General features: G+C 45.3%; 1 protein-coding gene across 3 annotated transcripts; it reads right to left on the bottom strand.

The window, feature by feature from the left end:
- Window positions 1-5,717: 5,717 nt before the first annotated feature.
- Window positions 5,718-20,843, bottom strand: LOC133912073 (uncharacterized). 3 transcript variants are annotated; one of them, XM_062354633.1, is made up of 7 exons: window positions 20,341-20,816; window positions 10,446-10,860; window positions 9,908-10,045; window positions 6,732-6,891; window positions 6,500-6,632; window positions 6,234-6,413; window positions 5,718-6,119 (listed from the first exon to the last, which is right to left on the bottom strand). In XM_062354633.1, the coding sequence occupies exons 1-7, from the start codon at window positions 20,686-20,688 to the stop codon at window positions 5,874-5,876; spliced, it is 1,620 nt and encodes a 539-aa protein (XP_062210617.1). In that variant the 5' UTR covers window positions 20,689-20,816; the 3' UTR covers window positions 5,718-5,873. The 3 variants fall into 3 exon arrangements, with proteins under 3 accessions (XP_062210617.1, XP_062210618.1, XP_062210619.1); XM_062354634.1 differs by lacking the exons at window positions 5,718-6,119; window positions 6,234-6,413; window positions 6,500-6,632; window positions 6,732-6,891 and adding an exon at window positions 7,516-8,069 and having other exon boundaries at window positions 20,341-20,843; XM_062354635.1 differs by lacking the exons at window positions 5,718-6,119; window positions 6,234-6,413; window positions 6,500-6,632; window positions 6,732-6,891 and adding an exon at window positions 7,516-8,039 and having other exon boundaries at window positions 20,341-20,842.
- Window positions 20,844-21,526: the final 683 nt, after the last annotated feature.

Genomic DNA, 21,526 nt, shown 5'->3' with positions numbered 1-21,526 from the left:
AGCGTAAACTGATAAATTAACATATTCATATTAACAAAGTATAATCTAGTCATATGTATAAAAGCACTATATATACCTAGATCTACTATACTCGAAATTAGAAACCGTAAGAAATAAAGTACAAGGAACATGATTTTTACATGCAGGTCATGTATTATGGAGGTTGCTGAAGATGTTGGTTACAACGTGTTGATGGCATGATCATTTTTGCTGATGACACGTCGAATTTATTGACGATGACAGTAGGCGGTCCCCAAGCAATCAGGAAAACAAGTCGTAGTGAAAAACTTAAGCAATCGTGCGGAGTGTTTCTCAAAACTTTATTCGTCATCTCTCAATGCATGATCTCAATAGTAAGGGTTTCAAATACCTGCTCTCCCGATTGCCAGTACACGTTGATATTGAGATGGAGTAGACTACAGCAGCAACACAATAGAAAAAGAAAGAGGAAAAACCCTAACTCTTATATAGAGTCATGTAATAAGAATGTTCTCAATTTTTCATCCAATGAGTGGCGTTTGGATAATGGGTTTGAGTGGGATAGGGATACATGGTGGGATATGAGGTAGTGGGTTTAGGATAGGGTTATGAATTTTTAGTACTATTACCATGTTTGGACATGTTCGGTTTGGAATTGGAATAAAGTTTTTATTAGACAAAAACCCCTAGCTCTATTGGTCTATTTGCACCAGATGAGGGGTAATTTTGTAAATTTGCACTCTTTTCCCACTCAAGCTCTCCATAATCCACCCCTCCCCTGGGATAGAAACGGTGGGAAATAAGGACCTTATATCCCATTCCTTCTCCATCTTCATTTCTCAATCCTCAAAATCAAACGTGGAAAAAGATTTCCAACCCCTCCATTTCCCTTTCCCACCTCCTATATCCCAGTATCCAAACAGCATCTAACGTGGGGGGTCCTTGTATATATATGGCCTTTGAGATTTATTGAGAATTTTTATACAGACTCCGCCCCTATAATTCTAATAATCTTCCATCAGATCTCAACGTCCCATAGAGAATTGTCAATTTTCTAATGTTGTTTGATATACTAGTGTTTCAGTGAAAACTGTTAAGTTGAACATCCACCTAAAACATCAAGCTACATCCATTCACAACTTGAACAATGAACTATGTCTTGAATTGTAAGTTTTGTACAAACAAATTTCACTTAACTAATAATTAGCTTCTAATAGAGCATATAAGTCGTACTTCATGATCTCTTCATTAGTTTACTAGAGATCACCCAAGTCTCATAGACTGTAACCAATAGTCAAGCTCATATATATATGTTCTTTCAAAAATACCTTATAGGTTAGCATCTTCGTTGCTTAAAGCTAACAAAACATATTAAGGCAATAGCCAACCTGCCTTACAAATCTCTGAGAGTATTGCATTTTCACTCGAGTGGATAAAAAACAAAGGTACTCTCCTCCAGTTAAACCAATAGTTTGTTCTTCTTATATCCTAATTCACAAGATCTCTGATCACATAGGTTGGGTTATCACTATGGTATAACTCACATGGGTCTTAAATCCATCTCTTTTGATGCATTATTTATCATATTTTGTGATAGTCCCTTTGTAAAGGTATCTGCTATGTTCTTAGCTGTTTGGATATAATCCAAGGTTATCACTCCGAAATTTCTCAATTTTCTATCATACTTCAATCGTGTCTTTACATGCCTTGTGGATTTGTCATTATCCTTAGAATGGTTTACTTTGATAATAACTGTCTGATTATCATAGTTCATAAAGATAGCCGATATCGATTTCTCAATCACAGTTAAATCCATCAACAACTCACATAGGCATTCTGCCTTAACAATGGTTGTATCTAACGTAATGAGTTCTACTTCCATAGTTGACTTTGTGAAGATGATCTGTTTACAAGACCTCCATAAGACAACACTTGACTAGAGGTCCTGGCCATCTACAACATTACTCTATGGCTATGTATGAAGCGAAAATACCTCATGATGTTCATTATTATCCAAGGACCAAAATAACCTGGCAACAATATAGATGTGTTTCTAAAATCATTGATCGAAGATATGGTGAAACTATGGAATGATGGGGTCTGGGTGTGGGATGAGTTCCGACGAGAGTACTTCATACTGAAAGCCATAATTTTTGTTATCATCAGTTATTATCCCGCCTTTTTTCCCTATCAGGACAGGTTAAAGGGAAGCAATGATGTGTAGTGTGTTTGGATGAAACTATGTCGGTGTACCTTCCGTACTCATAAAACTTAGTGTACATGCGACACCGACGATTCTTGCTCAAAACTCATAAATACCGCAAGATGAAGAAATATTTTGACAATATGACTGAGGAAGGTACTGCCCAAAACCTTGTAGCGGGGCACTAGTGTTTGAAATGGTCGAGAGCATCAAGATTATTTTTGGGAGCCGTCGAAGGGTAAAACGAGAAGAAAAGTAAGACACCAACCGGTATGCTATGGAAGAAGATGCTGATTTTTTTTTATATATTTGTCCTATTAGAAGGACTTGGACGTTCGACACAGCATCGATGTTATGCACTTAAGAAGAATGTGTGTGATATCATTATTGGTCTCTTACTCGATATGCTAGGCAAGATAAAGGATAGACTCAAGTCACTTAAGGACTTAGTGCATTTTAAAATCAGATCAGAACTACATCTAAAGACAGACTAAATGAGAAATATTATTTTCATCCAGCTAGCTACTCTTATAAACAGTTTCTATAGTAATTTAAGATTTATTAAAAATTATTATACGGCCTCCGCCCTTATAATTGTAACATATACTCCCTCGTCCACACGATTGCAAGCGGTTGCATCTCATTCTACGGAGGAATGGCGACAGCATCCCCTTTCTCAAGCTGTGCACCAACTTTTCTTCGCGCGCCATTGACAAACGCGACCTCCCACCGTCAACCACTCATCTGCACGATACGTTCTCATCTGCGTTCTACGTATGCTTCTCCCTTTGCACCAACTGTTTCACTATACACGAAACAAACAAATAAAAAGGCATGCTACAAAAATTGGTGCAGGGGTGTTGAACAGAAAACAGAGAAGAACAGTGATCGTATCTTCCACAACAGTGGTAAGGTTTGGCCAGTATGAGCTAGATCAATACACGCATCGACGACGGGGTTGCTGCGTCGTATCATTCTGTCAAGTCGTCCGTCGGTAGGCCGTACATCGTAATCTGTATACGAGCAGGTGGTGCAGATGGTCCTGGGTTTTATTTATAAACTAACAACCTGCAATATCTCATGATTGTTTGATTATGGGGTAAAAATATTTATATCACGCATGTCGAAAAAACTCGGAGATTAGTGTTTGTGTGATCGGTGATGTTAATATGGAAAGCAGACTCTCTTTGGCTCCCGGGAGCCATAGAGTAGACAGAGGTCCACTCACCCGAACGTATATAACTGTTTGGTGCCCTAGCATATATACATGGCAACCTCACAAAACAAAAGAATAAGTATTCGAAAAATGCATGATTAATTGGATGATGCCAACAAGAGATAATATAAACAAACTTTGAGATTCGTTTAAGTTGCATCACATACATCATATCAGTTAAAGCAGCGGAAGAAGCATTTGCAAGGCCATGTGATAGCCGACATGATTTTTCAATTTCCCTGGTTACATTTTTCGATAATGGAATATAGTATCCTAACCTCTGTATTTTTCATGACTATTTAGAAGACGCACGCACGAACATTACACTCGCGATACGTTGGTGACCTTAATAGTTACTGCAAATTAAAGAAGCTTCTACCATCAATTATTATATTTGTTCTATTTTATTTGTCGTTTCACATTGATATAATCTCCAATATATATGTTTTAATATTACTTTTATAGTTTTTTTTTTGACAAAATTTGTTAAACATATAATCATACGAAAATATTTTTTTTATAGTGGATCTACTCATATCATCGGTACGTGCCAAACTCTAGCAATTTTATATATATTAATAGTTAAAGTTTGTAAAATTTAATTGCTATTGTACTCTCAAAAAGATCCCTGGCACAGCGACACGAGCTAGGGACTAGCGCGCTAGGACAAGCCACTAGCGCGCGTCCGTTAGCGCCGACGATCGACGATGGACAGAAAAGAAGAGGAGACAAATAACGTATGGTCCCGCCATGTCGCCTGCTTTTCTAAATCCCGTTTAACGACAGCTAAATTAAACAAGATGATAAGTCCTACAGGCATCACGCCCAGCTGTTCGTGCGATGATGACAAAGGAAAAGTACACTCGCGAGCGCGTGAATAAAATTATAGGTGTGTCGGATACCAATACGAGCAAGTATAGCTCGTCGTGTGCGGTGCGCAGAGTAACGAGAATATTACAAGATCATGGTGGCAATTGTCATACCCAGTTTGGTTCGTACTTGTGGATGGTTGATGCAGGTCGGGCCAAAACTCGCGACGGCCGATGCTGGTTAGTAGGAGGCAGGGGAGACTATTCATCCCTGATTGCCAAGTGCTGTAGCATCAGCTGTTGCTAACATGTAACGATCACTCGTTTCTTCTCGAAAAATGTAACAATCAATCAAGCCGGTCGGTCACAAGAAACAGAATATACTATATATATATACTAGACTAGAGAGCGTCGCTGCTCTTAACTATTTTCTCTTGGGCCCCAGAACCGCAACGCAGTCCGATCGAGCCCAAAAAGAGCCTCTCATGTAGCCGGGTGCCACCACAGCCCAGCACACTTGATCCTAAATTCCTATGCGGTACGAGCAAAGCCGGCCCAAACTCATATCGCGCCGGTCCAACTGCTTCCCTTTGGGTCGATCTCGAATTCTCGGTCAACTGTCAACCCTATGCGCAAACGGGGAATTTGTCGAGTTGTCAGTAATTTAGCTATATTTTCATAAAATATCATCTCTCACAGATACATGGAGCTAACTGTGTCAATGACATATGAATTAGGATTACAAATTACAAATCTTTAATACGCGGCTAAATTAGTGACATACAAACAATTTTCCGTGGGCAAACGAAGTCCCATCATCCCTGCCAAGCGCCCGAGCCCCCTCCCCACAAAAAAATACCTCAGGCGGGCGGCTTGCCACTTGGACCTTGCGTCGCCAACAGGCTTTTGCCGAGCATGGATCAACTGGGCCAGGCTGGCTGCCTATTTGCAAACCATGCGCTGAGGCACGGACGCCCCATTCCGCTTAGCACCACCAAGGCTCACCTCTGTGGCTCCGTCTAGGATTTATTCCTATGTGCATTCTCTCTCGGGGTTATACGGGTACATACTCTTACGCGTTCAGGTTATTGTTACACACCCGTACACCAAGGGTTTAGTGCTCTCTAATATTTTCTTAGCGTTTGTAAAGAATGCACACACATGTATATATGCGTGTGTGATGTGTATGCGTCGGTTGTATACGGATTGAATGTAACCTTCAAAGAAAGAAAGAAAAGGCACCAAGTGCTCCGCGCGCCCCGGTGGATTTCGCAACCTTGTTCTGCGGAATCGCGCGGTCGCACCGCCACCGTGCGCTGCCGCTGCAGAGGGCAGCGGAGGAGTTGCCATCGTGGGCTCTCCTCTTCTACAAGCGAGACACCTTAAGGGCTTCTCAATGCCTGAACTGCCTCTCTACCGTACTATTTTGCAGTTCCAAGATAGGCTGGTCTGTTACATTGTTTTCCTGCAATGCCAGTTCAACCAGTCCTCTCACAGAGCCGATCTACAGTAACATATTTACAGCACGTTTTAACTGCACAAAACTACTGTGTTCACTTCATGTATTATTTCGTATTTACACGGCCTAACAATCTTTCCCTTCTTGCATCAACCCATGGTTGATGCGAATTCAACATTGTCGACTCGACTTCGTTTCTATTCTAGTCTATGAGGCGAGAGAGGCGTTGAAACTGACCAAGTCTTGAAAAATTTGCTCAAAGACCATAAGCACAGAGAACACCCCCATCACAACCAGAACAGGCTTTGCACTAGTTAACTCCACTTCTCCTTTGTGGTCTTTACTTTGCTCTGCTTCTACTGGTTCGGCATTTGGATCAGACAGTTTGGAGACGATAGTCCAGGCCATCAATGGAGGGAGAACACCGTACAAGATGGTCATGCAGTAGCCACCCTGAACATTGTGTACGACATCAGTGCAGCGAGACAGCGTATAATGAGGAAATACGGTGCATCATTTCTTAGCCCAGGAATTTAAGAACGCCACATGGGTTAGATATACACTCACTGCGATGTCAGTTGCTGTGGAGAATGAGTTGGGGACAGTAGCAGCAATAAGCATGGTTGGGACAACCACAATCGCCGTAGCAAAGTAGCTGAGCCTGTTGTTCTCCAGAATTGTTCCCAAACCAAGATGCCTGGATCCACCTTCCTTTGGAAATACAACAATGCCTTCCTTGATCTTATCCTGCACTTACCACTTGTTTGGTCAAAACACTTACCAGATTTTCCCGGAAATAGTTTGAGTAGGTTTATTGTTCGGATGAACCATACATGTCCCTGCGTTGCTGAAGAGACTAGTTTGTTCATCTGCTCGATGAAGAACTGGGAAGCTCCGAGCAGAGTTCCGATGATCGATGTCCCGACGGCGAGGAGCGAGAAAGTCTCCACCACCGTATAGCTCCATCTACAGATCAAAGAGCTCTATTCATGTGACTGAAATTGCATGCCTCGGTGGCATGATCCAAAGCTCGGTGCCATGCTCCTAGCAGTCTAGTGACCTTACTCTGTCTTTAGCATGTCCAGAATGTCAAACCCATTAAGATCAGTGTGGAGGCCGAGAGCGATGTCGTCCCACACGAGCAAGGACAGAAGCGGCACGATGCTCCCGACCAGTATCGATAGCCGGATCCTCGCGAGATCCCCTCCAAGGTACGCGCAGATCACTGCGAAATCAGCAATGTTCAGTACTACCTTTCCGGTGCTAACAAACTCTGAACTGTCTGGCGCGTAGAGAGTCAATACTGTGGTGTTATTTGAGAACGTGCAATGCATATATTACATTAAGAAGAAGGGGAGTACACCATTATAGCGACCTTCACGCCCACTTGGTCCAAACACCAAGCGGCGGCACACCAAGACTAAAAGCTACTACTCACGGTATAGAAAAACGAACTAACACTACACCCTAACCCTCCAAACTGCTCACCAGTGGCAGTGAACTCCTTGATTAAATCCTTCTCCGCGTTTGTGTTGGGGACCTTGGGATTGGTGGTGCATCCGCGGTTCTTGGCAGCAAGACGGGCGCACTCTGACGTAGTCCCGTTTGCTTATGCGGGCACAGCTTATCTCCCTCCTGCTTCAGGGCGGATCCTCAACGACCGGTGTTCTCGTGGCGATATGGAAGAAGCCGACTGTGCTTGATGACGACCTGTCATCCCGCACTGCTACATGCGGTAGGTGTGGCATCCGGTGGGCGCCATTGCCACCTCCATGAACGGGATCCTAGCCTATAGATCATCACGAAGGGCCTGGTCGTCGGCGACCAAAAGCGACCGTCTTTCCTGTACCAAGTCCAATCGGGAAATCACTTCCTCGGCAATTGCGAGTTGAGTCGCAGGTGTGGGGAAACCGCCCGACAAAGAAGATGACTACGACGGAGCTGACGGTGACGTGGTGCTGTCCCGCGCCGCGTGGGAAGGGTGCGGCGAGGGAGGGGCCTTTGGCATGGTGGCCGCGTGACAGCCAGGGGTGCCCCGGATCGCGGGTCGACACTGGCAGCACGACCAGCGACCCGCGCAAGAGGGAGGCGTGGGGTGACAAGGGCGATGAGGCGCTGCCCTCCAAAGGCCCGGGCCCCATGATGATGGGGATGACTGCTCCGGCTTCCCCAGATCCGGAGGCAACGTGGGGTTGTGGATGTCCAACCCAAGATGGCGACGGGCGAAAGGGCAATGAGGGCAGCAATGGGGCTGGCAGCTACCCTGCAAAGATACGAAAGGCCAACACGGGCGCCCGGCCCAACGGCTGTCACCCGCGTGCCGCGGCAGAGGCGACGATCCGAGGATGCAGTTGCACCCCTCCGTTGATCCGGCTGCCAACTGGTTGTGTGAGAGCATGTGAGCTGAAAAATTAATTTTATTGTGAAATTGGTAAAAACGTAAAGTGATTCAGTATTATTATATCTGTTGATGTGTATCTGTATTTAATATGTTGCTTAGATATACTCGTGGTAGTATAATGATATTTGTGGATTTGACAATATACTTTTGCGACGATGGTGTTATGTAGATTGATATGAGTTAAGTTTATAAAAATTTGTGCTTGAAATTAGTTGTTGATTTTATTCATATGCATATGTGTCCATATAACATATATGATCGGTGACGGAATCGAGATTAGATTCAGAGAAAAATTGATATCAAGACAATTAAAATATCACGTAGGACGGTCGAGCCAGAGAATCATGAAGTAAAGATGAATTGTACCCTAAGATGTACACGCTGTGACGTTTGGTATGAAAGGTTTTTTTATTTCATGCGGCATGCGTGCATGTGTGCTACGGAATAAAAAGAGAAGGATTAAAAAAAAGGCAGTACTGTAAGGTGGTACTGTGCTGGCGTGTGGTTGGCTCTGTTGGCCCAGTAGCTATGGCATGGGCGCGGAGGGGCAGGCGGCCTAGGTGTTCGGAGGTGCGGCCCACGCCCGGAGTTGGGCATGCGGTCCGAGGCGCGAGCGTGTGGGGCGGATGAGGCGCATCGGTCGTAGGGTCGTAGTTGTAGTTTTTGCGCAAAACTACAATTATTCGGTGTCAAATGGTTGCAGTTTTATGAAACATAAAAATATAGTTTTGTATTATTAGAGATATGAATACTTATAGTTTTGTGAAACGTTTCAGAAGTTGTAGTTTTGTGATAGTTATGTGCAAATAGTTGTAGTTTTATAAAATTTAATCTTAGAAATACTTTAAGATTTATCTTGTGAACACACCCATGCAATGAAGGTCAAATTTTATAAGTTGACGAGTTGGTAATTTTGTTCTTTCTTCATGCTTTTCATTTTGTCGTTCGTTGTTCATTTTTTATGGATCTTCGGATCAATGCGATTTGTTTTCGTTCGATCCGTCCAAAATCATTCTTGAGCATCCAGGAGAGGTTCTGGAAATTTTGTTTGATTAATTTTTTGTAATTTTCATAATCATTATTTTAGGGTTTAATCTATTTCTGACATTATCTATCACAGCATACTTGCGAAGTTCATAACTCTTGATTAGATATTAGATTGACTTATTCTTATTGGAATTGTTTCTTATATTGTTTATTTTTTACTGTTAAAATTTTAGGACAATCGAACTGTTAGATTTTTTTACATTATTTTTAGTGGCATGATAGTAGTCTATCCTGAACTGATTACGAGATTAAATTAAAAATTTTATTAGGATCAATCAAAATTTGAATTTGTTTTTCACAATCATTCATCCTTCTTTGATTTCATATTTTGCACATAATGATCCTATAGGTTGCCCACGGCGGCGATGAGAGATGACGGTGACAACGAAGACTAACTATGTCCCATGTTAGCCTGCAGACCGGATGGTGGAGAGGTGATCGAAGATGAAGAAGGGTGTGATGGGAGGGGGCGGGAACCTGGGGAGGTGGGCTACGGCAACCGGAGGAGGTGTGGGGCGATCGAAGAGGTGCGGAGGCAGTTGGGGTTGTTGTGGGAGTAGGGAATGGAGTGGAATGGAAGGGGAGAGATGTGGAAGATGTTCTGACGATGAAGCAATGGTTGTAGCGATGACGATAGAAAAAACCTAGACGGGTCACCCCGCCATGCCCCACGGACAGCGTTCCCATCCCCAAACACTCATCCTGAATGATTGGGACTGTTCACACGCACACAACAATCGCGTGTGAACAGGACTCAATACTGTGTGGTGATTTACTGGACTGGAGTACGTACCTGGTGCGATGTCATGGAAGACGAGCGTGAAGATGATCACAGGCAGCGTCGCGGGGACCTGCTCCCAGTTGGCGTTCGCTGGCAAGCTCAGGCCACCGCCGAACGCCACCGCCGAGACCTCAATCGTCAGCAGTAAACCTGTTGTCAGAGACAGGTCGGATCACGTTGTCGGTCGATTACAGCATGGTTAATACTCAAACACGAACATGGCAAGTTGCATGCATATGCTAGTCTGCATGCCTTTACTTCAGCACAGTATTGGTACAGTGCTGCCAGTGCACCACATTGCACACGGGACGCCCTCTGTTGGGACGGTTTCGTTGTGTACATTAATGACATGTTTACGTGTCTGGAAATGTTAAGACATCGGAATAAACAGCGGGGCCTAATTCGTTCCAGATGCGTGTTACTAATGCAGATCTAGGAAACGCATCGATGCATGCATCAGTTTGATCTTTAGTGTAAAGTTCGTCTCAGCAATGGCAGCTCATCGATCGATCAGCGAATGCACTTCCGGACGGACGTGAGCAGACAGTACCTATCATGACGAAAGTGAGCAGCTGGTTCACTCGGTCGGTGATGCCCGTGCCGCCGCCGGCGACGAGCAGCGCGAGCGCGGTGGTGAAGGCGCCGCCGGAGACGGGCTCGGGAACGCCAACGATCAGGCGTGACAGCACCTCGCCGGACTTGGACGTGTAGGCGACCATGGAAGTGTAGGACAGGAACAGGTAGGTGGCGGTGGCCACGTTCCCGCCCCACTCGCCCAGCGTCTCCTGCGCCATGCTCTTCATGGAGATGACCTCGAGATCCCCGCCGCGGCAGTTAAGATCGCCGCCGCCATTGTCCTTGTTCCTCCTCCGCCGCAAGCGGACGTTGATCTCGACCAGAAGCAGCGCTTCGGCCACCAGAAAAGCCCAGCATGTGATCATGCACGCCGCGCTCGGAATGAAACCCTGCTAGTTGTGAGAAGTTAGTTCCGGTTCATGATGAAATATGCGACGGATGGGGTGATGTTTCTTCCCTTCTGGAAATATTTGCAGATTATGTCTCAAAAAAAAAACAAAGGGAAAAATATTTGCAGATCAAGGCTGAGAGCTGAAAGTGGAACAATTAAACGTAAAGGCTGATCGTGCCAACTAAAAACGAACAATCACCACCCATTGGATGCTCATAACTCGGATAGAGAAATCGAGTTGCTTATTCCGCGTAGGGGAAAATTTCAGATTTTGCCACGGATGAAAGTGATGCCCTTGAGTTTGACATCGATAAAGCATCCATCCCGATTTTGCCTTCGATTCCTGGTATTATATGCACCTTTTGACACTTTCGATTGTTTAGTATTTTTTTCTTTACCATGTCTGAAGCTATGACAGAAGGACAATTTTGCCCATCGTATATCGATACAGGTGAGTCAAAGTCATATCTGGTTCTCAACCTAGCTCACACGACTCCTAGCTCCCATTCCCAACCTAGATAAGTGCGGCTGCAGCGTCTTCTCCTCCAGATCCGGTAACGACGACAGCAATGGCCTTGATTAAAAGGTATGAGCACCTTGTAACTCGTTTCCCCCATCGATCCAAGATTGTTTTTCGTTCTAAAATGCTTCCCTCTATTTCAGATTTGTCAAACCGTAGATGTGCGGTTGGGCCCTATTTGATTTGAAGTAGCAAGGATGAACCTCGATGATATAAATCCGTGGTAAGTTCTTGAACTGCGCATGTATTTCATTTGAGGTATTTTGTCCGTGCTGATGGAGTTAGTTCGTGCCCTAACTCCATTTTTTTGTTATTTATGTATTGTGGTTAGCCTTGACCCTGACCGAGCGTTTAGAATTTGTGTTACCATTGATAAGTTTATGGCAAAACTGGATGATAGATCAGTTGTGACAATAGAGAAGAAGGTTATTGAATGGTGGATATATTCTCATGGGTACACTTTGGAAAACTTTTTGTTGATCTATCCAGCAAGATTATTTGGGGTTCATGTTAGGAACCAAAGGTTTATGTACTGGATAAGGACAGGACAGTGGTGAACAAGTTCATATTGCACACAACTTGGAAATTCTTTTGCACTTCCAGGATATGGATCATTTGATGTGGTTGTTTCTGTATGTGGAAGTGTGTGATAAGAAAGGGTACATATAGTTGATTTCTAGTGTGACAAATGTTGTGGCACAATCTAGCTCAGCTATTGAGGGCACCTTAGTTGCAACCAATGTTTATGCACCTACAAGCTCAGGTTAATTTTATTGGTGTGTACTCCTGCTTCCTTTCTTTCTAGGAGAAATCCCATTCCATTGCAGTTAGTGTACAATACATCAGATAGCTCATAATATTGCACATTAGCCAGCTAATGCTACATCATTTCACTTGACAAGTTAAACAAAAAGAAGCAAACGGAGAAGAATGGCATTCACAGTACACAAAATGACCATTATCTTCCCTAAGATGATCAATATTTGCATATTGCCTGCCATCACTTCCTTGTGCACAACGTACTCCTTCAAGGACTGAACCTCATGCTTCAATTCAACAGGAGCAATCTCCTTCAGGTTAGCATGAGGTTCAACCAGATCTAGAATAGCATTTACTATGCTAGTGGAGTCAACTATGAGGAAACCATTTAGCTGGAGGTACTGTACATACTCCTTCTCTCACATGAAGAAAAAACATGTTGGCATTTGAAAAAAAAATGAAAATTCCTATTACAGGAGCAGTGAGCCCTAGCTTCAAAAATTCCCAAATCTTCCAATTGGATGCCAAGCAATACTAAAATTGGATAATTCGGCCTCCTTACCTCGACTTGCTCCTCCTCATATGGCTTTGACTGTGACTTCATGCTCCTCGACGTGCTCCCAAACATGGCGACAGGCAAGTAGTGGTAGGGGTGTGGTGGAGCGCTGAGCAGAAAGGTACGAGAGTGACCAGTTGTCGGTGAATCAGGAACCAGGGATCCCCGAATTCCGAGGTCAGGTCAGCAATCCGCCACATGACGTCCTTCCGCGGGGATCATCTCCGCGAGGTACGAAAAGACTAAGTCCCGGGAGAGGGCGCCATGAACAGTGGTCCCCGAGTACCCGAGTTCCCCGATGATCTCGAAGACCAAGTGACCGGGAAGAGAGTGCTCGGGGTCATGAACAGTGGCCTCCGAGCACTCAAGTCCCCCGACGACCAGAAAAACCGAGTAACGGGAAGGGTGTGCTCGGGGCCGCGAACAGTGGCCCCCGAGCACCCGAGTACCCCGTGGACCCAAGGAAGGTAGTTCCGGGAGAGAGTGCTCGGGGCTGCAAACAGCGGCCCCCGAGCACTCGGTTCCCCGAGGATCCGAACAGTCAATTCCTGGAGTGAGTGCTCGGGGCCGTGAACAGTAGCCCCCGAGCACTCGGTTCCCCGAGGACCAAGAGAGGGCGTTTCCGGGAGAGAGTGCTCGGGGATATGAACAGTGACCCCTGAGCACTCGGTTCCCTGACAGCCCAAGAAGTCCTCCGTCGGCGGCCCCCACAGGGGTCCAGTGATAAGGTATCAGCCAGAGAAAGGCCCGATGCCGCATTTAACGGGGCGCGTGGCCTGTCACCTCCAACTGCTCCTGCCACGCTCGGTGTCAATCCCTGCCACATTCTGGCAGAAGGGCGTGGGGACATTTAATGCACGGGTCCCATCCCGCGTCATCCGGCGCGCCTCGGGATAGCATCGCAAGGCCCAAGGCACCCCGTCTGCCGCCATGCTGTGTCAGGCGAACAAGACTGGGCGGGCACGCTGGGATGCTCTGCGGCTGCCCGGTGGGCCCTCTCCACGACGCCCGTTGCCAGCGCCATCATGACGACCGAGACCGGGCGGGGGAGGGGGCGCGTTTTCAACCCCCCGTCGCTTCGCGCAGCAGCCCATGATGACCGCTTTTCCATTTATGGCGCCTTGGAACTCGTGCCCTCCCTTTTGGGGCACGCTACCGTCGGCGGGTATTTAAGAGAACCGGTGGGTACAGACAAATCAGAAGACTCTCAGAGGCAAAAAGCCTAGGATACGCATTCTCAAAAACTCAAAGAACTCTCAGTACAAGCACAAAAGCTGAGACCACCGAAAAATAAGGAGCCCGAAGCTCTAGGATAGACAAACATTCTTGTAACCAGCAGCATTCTCAGGGCATTTATAGCATCCACACAGGAGTAGGGTATTACGCTCAGTGTGGCTCGAACCTGTCTAAATATCCCTCCAGTGCATTTACTGCATTCTGCATTCGATCCTTCCATCCCACCTGTCATCGCATTTACACCCATTTATTTCTCCCGCAAACATATTCAGAATCATCCCCCCGACCGAATCTCAAAAAGGGATCCCTCCGGATCCCTGCGATAGGAGTTCACCCTCCGACACCAGTGCTTTGGAGAAGATGACCAGGCTAATACAACCCCGATGCATCCCTAACACTTATCCTTTAGGCGAGGGGCAAAATGGTCAGGGTAGAAAGTTTGGGCATCGGGATAGATTATAAAATATTGGTGCACTTATCCAAACAATCGAAAGTGTCAAAAGATGGATAGAAGGCCAGGAATCGGTGGAAAAATCTAGATGGATGTTCTGTCGATGTCAGACTTAAGGGCATCACTTTCATCGATGGCAAAATCTGAAATTTCCCCCACGCAAGTACATTATAGTAGTTCATAATCGACTTGTACTACTAACACAATTATTGTGGCAACTAGCAACCTACGCAAATAGCGTAGCTAGACTCATTTAATTTTTTTTAGCAAATTAGTACAAATAGATTGTATTGCATCAAATAAATCATAATATTTTATAAAGTATAAAATAAGAAAATGGCGGTGAAGACATTAGCATCCGGTTTGTTGGTGCTTGCCCTTCCATTGAAATTAATCTACCTAAACATATGGTAGCTGATGACGTGTGCCTGTTCTGTTGGGGCTTACACTGCCCACTAGATTCGATAAGCCAGCTTGTTGTTGTCCTCGTTGCCACGCTAAGACCTTGCCGAGACATCACTACCCTTCCACAACTACCTTGCGCTCCACGTGGTTGTCGGTGAGCCACACGTCCGAGCTTCTTGCTCTACTCCACCACCGTCCACCACCGCTAGCTTTTTTCCATCAACATCTAGGCCATCGAACCCTAAAAAAGGATTCTCGATGGGTCGATGAAAATATCAGTGAAGTCCTAAGAAAAGGATGAATTATGATACTTAAAGCTAACCGGCTCTAAAAACTTCATAAGATAAACATATATTAATTTCTATCTAAAAATGGTCTAAATTTATCTAGTTTGTCTACTCTACCATTCAAAGGTTTGCAACTTATAGCCAATACTAACAAACTACTGTATGAAGGTAAACAAGCAAGGATAGATTGCAAAAATTAAATGTGAAAATACAAATATGGTAGAGAGAGCAAACTCGGCACGAGCTTGAGCCACCAAGTCAAGTATCTCTATGTCCCCGTACAAGAATCTTGACGTCACTCCACACTAAGTTGGAGGGTCAACAAATTTGAGCCATCATGGCCCAAGGTGCTGACGAGTCATCAAGACTCCAATGCGTAGACATACCTCTTGGTACAAGCTAGGTTCACTTCTTGATCCCCTCTCTAGGCAACAACACCTAGGCTTAATTACCTTTGATGATCGCTTTTAGCATTTTGGTGGCTTAGATGTCTTCTCAAGTGTATATGAGCTTTTCTGGACTCCAGCTCACTCAAATGACAGAGTTAGGGGTATTTATAACCTCAACCCCGCGAACTAGCTATTGCTCTAATAGACTATGAACATCAGATGATCTGGTGTCAATAGCAGTACCAACAGCGGACTGTGCAGTGTGTATAGCAGTACAAACAAGCTGATGTAACCTTCAACGCCATTATTGGACCATCCGGTGAGTAAACTTGAGTCTGACCGAGCCACTTGTCACTGTTCAATTGTTCGGTGTGTATAACCCCTATGATCACCGAATCATCTGATGTGTACAACTTCTCATACCTCTGAAAGCCTTTTGAAAAATCATCTGATCAAGCCTCCGATGTATTATTCTCTTCATCGCCGGACCATCCGGTGAATTCAAAGCTCTTTTGTACTGAAAAATTTTCTCCTAGAAAATACTCTAGTGTGCACTTCTCCTTAACACCGGATCATTCGGTGTGTTGAACTGCAGAATATTCTTCAGAGATAAAATGCTCTGGTGCACACTTACTAAGCATTGAACCATCCAGTGAGGTCTTCACTTTTTTCTCTGAGTCAAACACTGTAGGACCAAGAACGGCGACTAAAGGGGGGTGAATAGGCGCTTTAAAAATTTCTTGCGAAATAAATGATCTACTTCTTGTTCACCCAACACCCCTAAAAAATGTATAAACGAAAGCATAAACTTTAGAGAGACAAAGAGAGAAAGAAAGTTAAAAAAACATGATTCCACGGATGGAATACGTACCATATGCTATGTTCAGACCATTCCATGTGTCTTTATAAATAAAAGCTTGAAACTTGAATAAATAATAAAGGAAAAGAACAATCATCGAAAGAAGCAACTCTCTAAGTTGATGGTCTAGAGGCAAGGGGATTCAAGATTCTCTCAAATATATGAGAATATGAACAAATATAGCAACAAGAAAACAGCTTCCTAAGGTTGAAAAATCGCAGCTCAAAAGCAAAAACAAAAATCAACAAGAAAATCATAACCAAAAAAGAAAAACTTACAAACTTGCAAAGGAACTAATAGAGACAGACTGGAAGGAGGAGAATTCAAGCATATGCAAAAATATAAACTTCATTACTCAAAGAGGTTAGCCCTATTTTAGACGGATTATAAGGATTTTTCTCTCAAAAACTCTCACATATTACATAGGCTAAGCATTCATCTTCCTCTTCTTTAAAACCCTAGCATAAGGCTCTTAAATGGGTGGCACAAGGGGCTCCAGTGACTGGTTCAAACTCTCTCATAGCCATACTGTCGGAGGGTTAACTCCTGTCGCAGGGATCCTGAGGGATCCTTTTTAGAGATTCGACCGGGGGGATGATCCTGAATATGTTTGCCGGAGAAATAAATGGATATGAATACGATGGCTGGCGGGGTGGAATGATCTAGTGCGGAATGAAGTAAATGCACTGGGGGTTTAGACAGGTTCGGGCCGCACGGAGGCGTAACACCCTACTCCTGTATGGATACTATAAATGCCCTGAGAATTTCCCTCAAGGATGTTGCTGGTTACAAGAATGTCTGCCAATCCTAGAGTCAGGGGCTCCTTGTTCTTCGGTCTGTGTGTATATGTTATCTTTGGGTGCTCTTGGACTTCTCGATCTTCTCTTTTGTCTCGCCTCTACTTCCACTTTTTTCACCTTTCAAGAGATTTTCCAACTTGTCTTTGTCCGTGCTGCCGGCTGCTTTAAATACCCGCCAGCAGTAGCGTGCCCCGAACGAGAGGGCACGAGTTCCAAGGCACCATAAATGGAAAGTGCATCATCATAGCCTCTGTGCGAAGTGACTGGGGGTTGAAAACGCGCCCCCGCGCCCGGTCATCTATCGCCATAATGGCACTGGCAACGAGCGTCGTGGAGAGGGCCCACCAGGCAGCCGCAGAGCGACCTGGCGTGCCAGCCCTGTCTTGTTCTCCTACCACAGCAGCGCGGCAGACGGAATGCCTCGGCCCTTGCGACGTTATTCCGATACGTGCCGGATGGCGCGGGATGGGACCCGTGCATTTAATGTCCCCACGCCCTTCTGCCAGAATATGGCAGGAACTGACACCAAGCGTGGCGGGAGCAGTTGGAGGTGACAGGCCACGCGCGCTCTTAAATGCAGGCTCGGGCCTTTGACTGGCTGACACCTTTGGGGGCCACTGTCAGGGGGCTTCCTGGGTCGTCGGGGAACCGAGTGCTCGAGGGGTCACTGTTCACCTCCCCGAGCACTCTCTCCCGAGAATGCCCTTCCTCGGTCCTCGGGGAACCGAGTGCTCGGGGGCTACTGTTCACCTCCCCGAGCACTCTCTCCCGGGCATGCTTGTACGAATCCTCGGGGAACTGAGTGCTCGGGGGCCACTGCACGCAGCCCCGAGCACTCTCTCCCGGAACTTCCTTCAATGGGCCCTCGGGGTACTCGGGTGCCTGGGGGGCTACTGCTCGCAGGCACGGGCACACCCCTCCCTGTACTTGGTCTTCACAGATCATCAGGGAACCTGGGTTCTCGGGGATCACTGAATGTGGCCGCGAGCGTTCTCTCCCGGAACTTAGTCTTTTTTACCTCGCGGAGGTGACCCCTCGGGATGGCGCCACGTGGCAGATTGCTGGCCTGGTCTCGGGATTCAGGGACCCCTGGTTCCTGATTCACCGACACATACCCATCTATTTATAGACTAGGAAACTTGACCCTAAGTTTCTAGTTTTTTTTCTAAATACCCCTCTCTTATAGTACACTCGTACCTACCACCGAGGATATTTTAGTCCATTTTTTCTTCATTCATCGAACGGTTGCGACGCCTTCCTGATTTAGATTCGCTTCGACGTAAGCTTCGCGATGGTACCACGTACTCCTCTAATTCTCTCACGATTTTGAGATCAAACTGCGAAACCCTAGTACACTTCTCAAAGCGTGACTAGTTGTCACTTGCTTTCACCTGAAGCGAGCGCTCCAATGATGACGCGTATCCTCCTTGTTACGATCTTGATCGCCGACAAGTCTCTCCCACTCATAATCTATCGGGCCGCCTTGTCACTCCCACCGATATTCCATTCGTTTGACTTTATCAACACACATTCTTCATCCCTTGTTTTATGCTTTACTTGATCTCCATGTGTACAGCTAGGATCACCCTTGATTCTGCCCGACCTCCTTGATCATCCGGCACCAATCCTCTCGCTTGACCCCGATCATCCTGTAGTCGACCACCAAGTTGCATCTATCATATGCACACCATGAGACAAACAAACATATTTTTCCAACTACAAACCAATCTAGTTGAAAACCAAAATCATAAATCCTCAATTAAAAATACATTGTACTAAAAATGTGAACATCGGATGATCCAACATGTTTTGCTTTTGAACACCAGACCATCCGGTGAGTGTAGCACTATTTGTTCTAGAAAATTTTTGCTCTCTTCAGGAAAATATCTGGTGAAAGCTTCCGGTGATCTCATGTCCATCACCGGATAATCCGGTGTGTGCAAATCCACCGAACCACCCTTTTGCAACTTCTCTGTAACAAAAGATCTGACAATATTATCCAGTGCTCACACTGAAACGCCGGACTATCCGGTGTTTGCTCATATTTCTTCTTCAGCACTGAAAATGTTCAAATGCTCACTTCATCATACTATCGGACTATCCGGTGTGGTCAAGAACTCACACACCGGATGTTCCGATGAGTTATTTTTTCTGGACTCTAAAACAGTCTACTCTAATTCAAACTTTGGTTAGCCATAAATAAGAACACACACAAACAAGCTCATGCCAACCAAAATCATCTCAAATCCAACATTATCAATAACTCATCTTACGTAAATCAAGACATATTTCAATTTGGTATCTCAAACACCTCAGTAAGTACCGGACCATCAAGTGAGCTCTTATTTTTAAGCACCGGAGCATCCGGTAAGTGTATTTTCTTCTAAACTCGTCCAATTCAATCATTCTTGAGTTCAAATTCGTTGGATTCTTCATGTATTACATTCATAAGATATACTAAGACATATATTTAATAAACACGTTGACTATAGTATTATTAATCACCAAAATTATATATATACTTTACGAGGACTATATTCGCTATAGTCTAGGCATTCTTTTCTCACCTCGATTTACTTGGTTTAGTCACCGATGCTGGAATCCTGATCCCTACTACCGTCGGGAGTAAGGTTGTGCTTCTCTGCTTGTGTGCGCGTGCTGTTTGCCTGGCCGCATATTGAAGATAGTTTGAATTGGATGGTTTTCTCTTATTAATAGCTATATTGAACCTTACCGTATTTGATATGGACATCTTAAATTAGAGTTGCATCTAAATACAATTGCCATCTATATCAAATCAATCTCAACCGTTATAATCTATACTATCATAACTAACTGTCCAGATGCTACTATTTTTTCACCGATTAACACGATAATTTCTAGAATTTAAGAACGGAGAAGGTGGCCTTTTTGCTATACTAAGATAATATATTCATTGTTGGGACAGAGAGAAGGGGTGGCTTGGCCGTCGTGAATTACTATTAGTTTCTGATACCGATAGCATCGTCGATTATTGGAGGAAGCCCAGATGACCGCATCTTTCAGTGAATTCGTTCCGTTGTAGGTGGAGGTACGGGAGCGGATAGCGATTAATTCCAGCGGTTTTCTGCTTTGACAACGCGTGCCGCACCCACCCAACTTATATTTTGGACCTTTTGCTGATCATGCCACGGCTGAAGTTGATCTCGCGAGGGCAAGCTAGGGGATGGAACTCACCGCGGGCGCAGTGCGCTGCGGCACGGCGAGGATTCCGGACCCGATGCTGGTCCCGACGATGAGCGCGACGGCGCCGGCCACGCTCCCTCTCTTCGTGCCGCGGGACGGCGGCGGCGTCTCCGCAACGGCGTCCGGGCGCGGCGCGTGCTGCCTCCCTTCGCCACCCGGGCGCACGTCCGCGGCCCGCACTCGGTCGCCCGTGGCGGCCGCGATGAGCCATTTACCCACGCCGCCGACGCAGAGGCTTCTCGGCACGCGCACGCGTGGTACCGCAGGGCGGCCGTACGTGGTTGCGCGGTGGTTCTTTTGGCAGCGCGCCACCGCCGCGCGGATGATGGCCCCTTGCATCCGCGAGGATTCTGGAGCGCTCACAGTTCGCAGTGGCTGGTGAAATCGTGAGGGGATTCACCTGGTATATTCATCGTTGCACGAGTGGCCGTGGCTGCACGTAGGGAATCGAATCTTGGGGCTCCAGTGGCTGCGGAGAGCCCGGAATCTTTGCAGTTTCGTGGCGTGCAGCGCTCGAGCTGACGGGCACGGCTGTTCGGAGATTCTGGACCAGGCAGGGTTCCGGCTCGAGATATGTGTACTGACTAGAAAAAAATATGAATTTGTACAATATATTTAAGCGTATTTATTGAAATAGATAATATTTTTTTATTTACGAATTTAGTATCTGTATTCAGTACACACAGTGTCGAATACAGTGTATTTAGCACACGGTGTGCCGAAAATCATATGTATTCGGCACACCGTATGCCGAATATAGGGAAGTGTGTATTCGGCACACCGTGTGCCGAATAATAGAAGGAATTCAATCACTACTAATTGGTATATTTATTTATGCATCAATGACGATAGATGCATCATATGTATTCGGCACACGGTGTGTCGAAATACTTGATTTTTTTTTTGCGTGTGGCAAATATGGTCGTGACCGGCATCGTTTCGCTTCTGTCATCTGATTCCCGTATTTTGTTATTTCATATAATTGACAACTTTCAACTAAATTTGAAATGAGATGTTAATTTAACTGTCATTTTATCTCGGTGAGTTGGCACTTTATTTTGTGTACCGATGTGTTGTTATTTCATGTAATTAGTAAGTTTCATCAAAATTAAAAATTATTTGCTAATTTAACTGTATATTACAAAATGCATGAGAAAGAAAACATATAGTCTCTAAG

This window comes from Phragmites australis, chromosome 3 (genome assembly GCF_958298935.1).
Source record: "Phragmites australis chromosome 3, lpPhrAust1.1, whole genome shotgun sequence".
In the NCBI taxonomy this organism is placed as follows: domain Eukaryota; kingdom Viridiplantae; phylum Streptophyta; class Magnoliopsida; order Poales; family Poaceae; genus Phragmites; species Phragmites australis.
The sequence above is the reverse complement of the archived record's forward strand: the minus strand, read 5'-3'. Positions and strand labels throughout refer to the sequence as shown.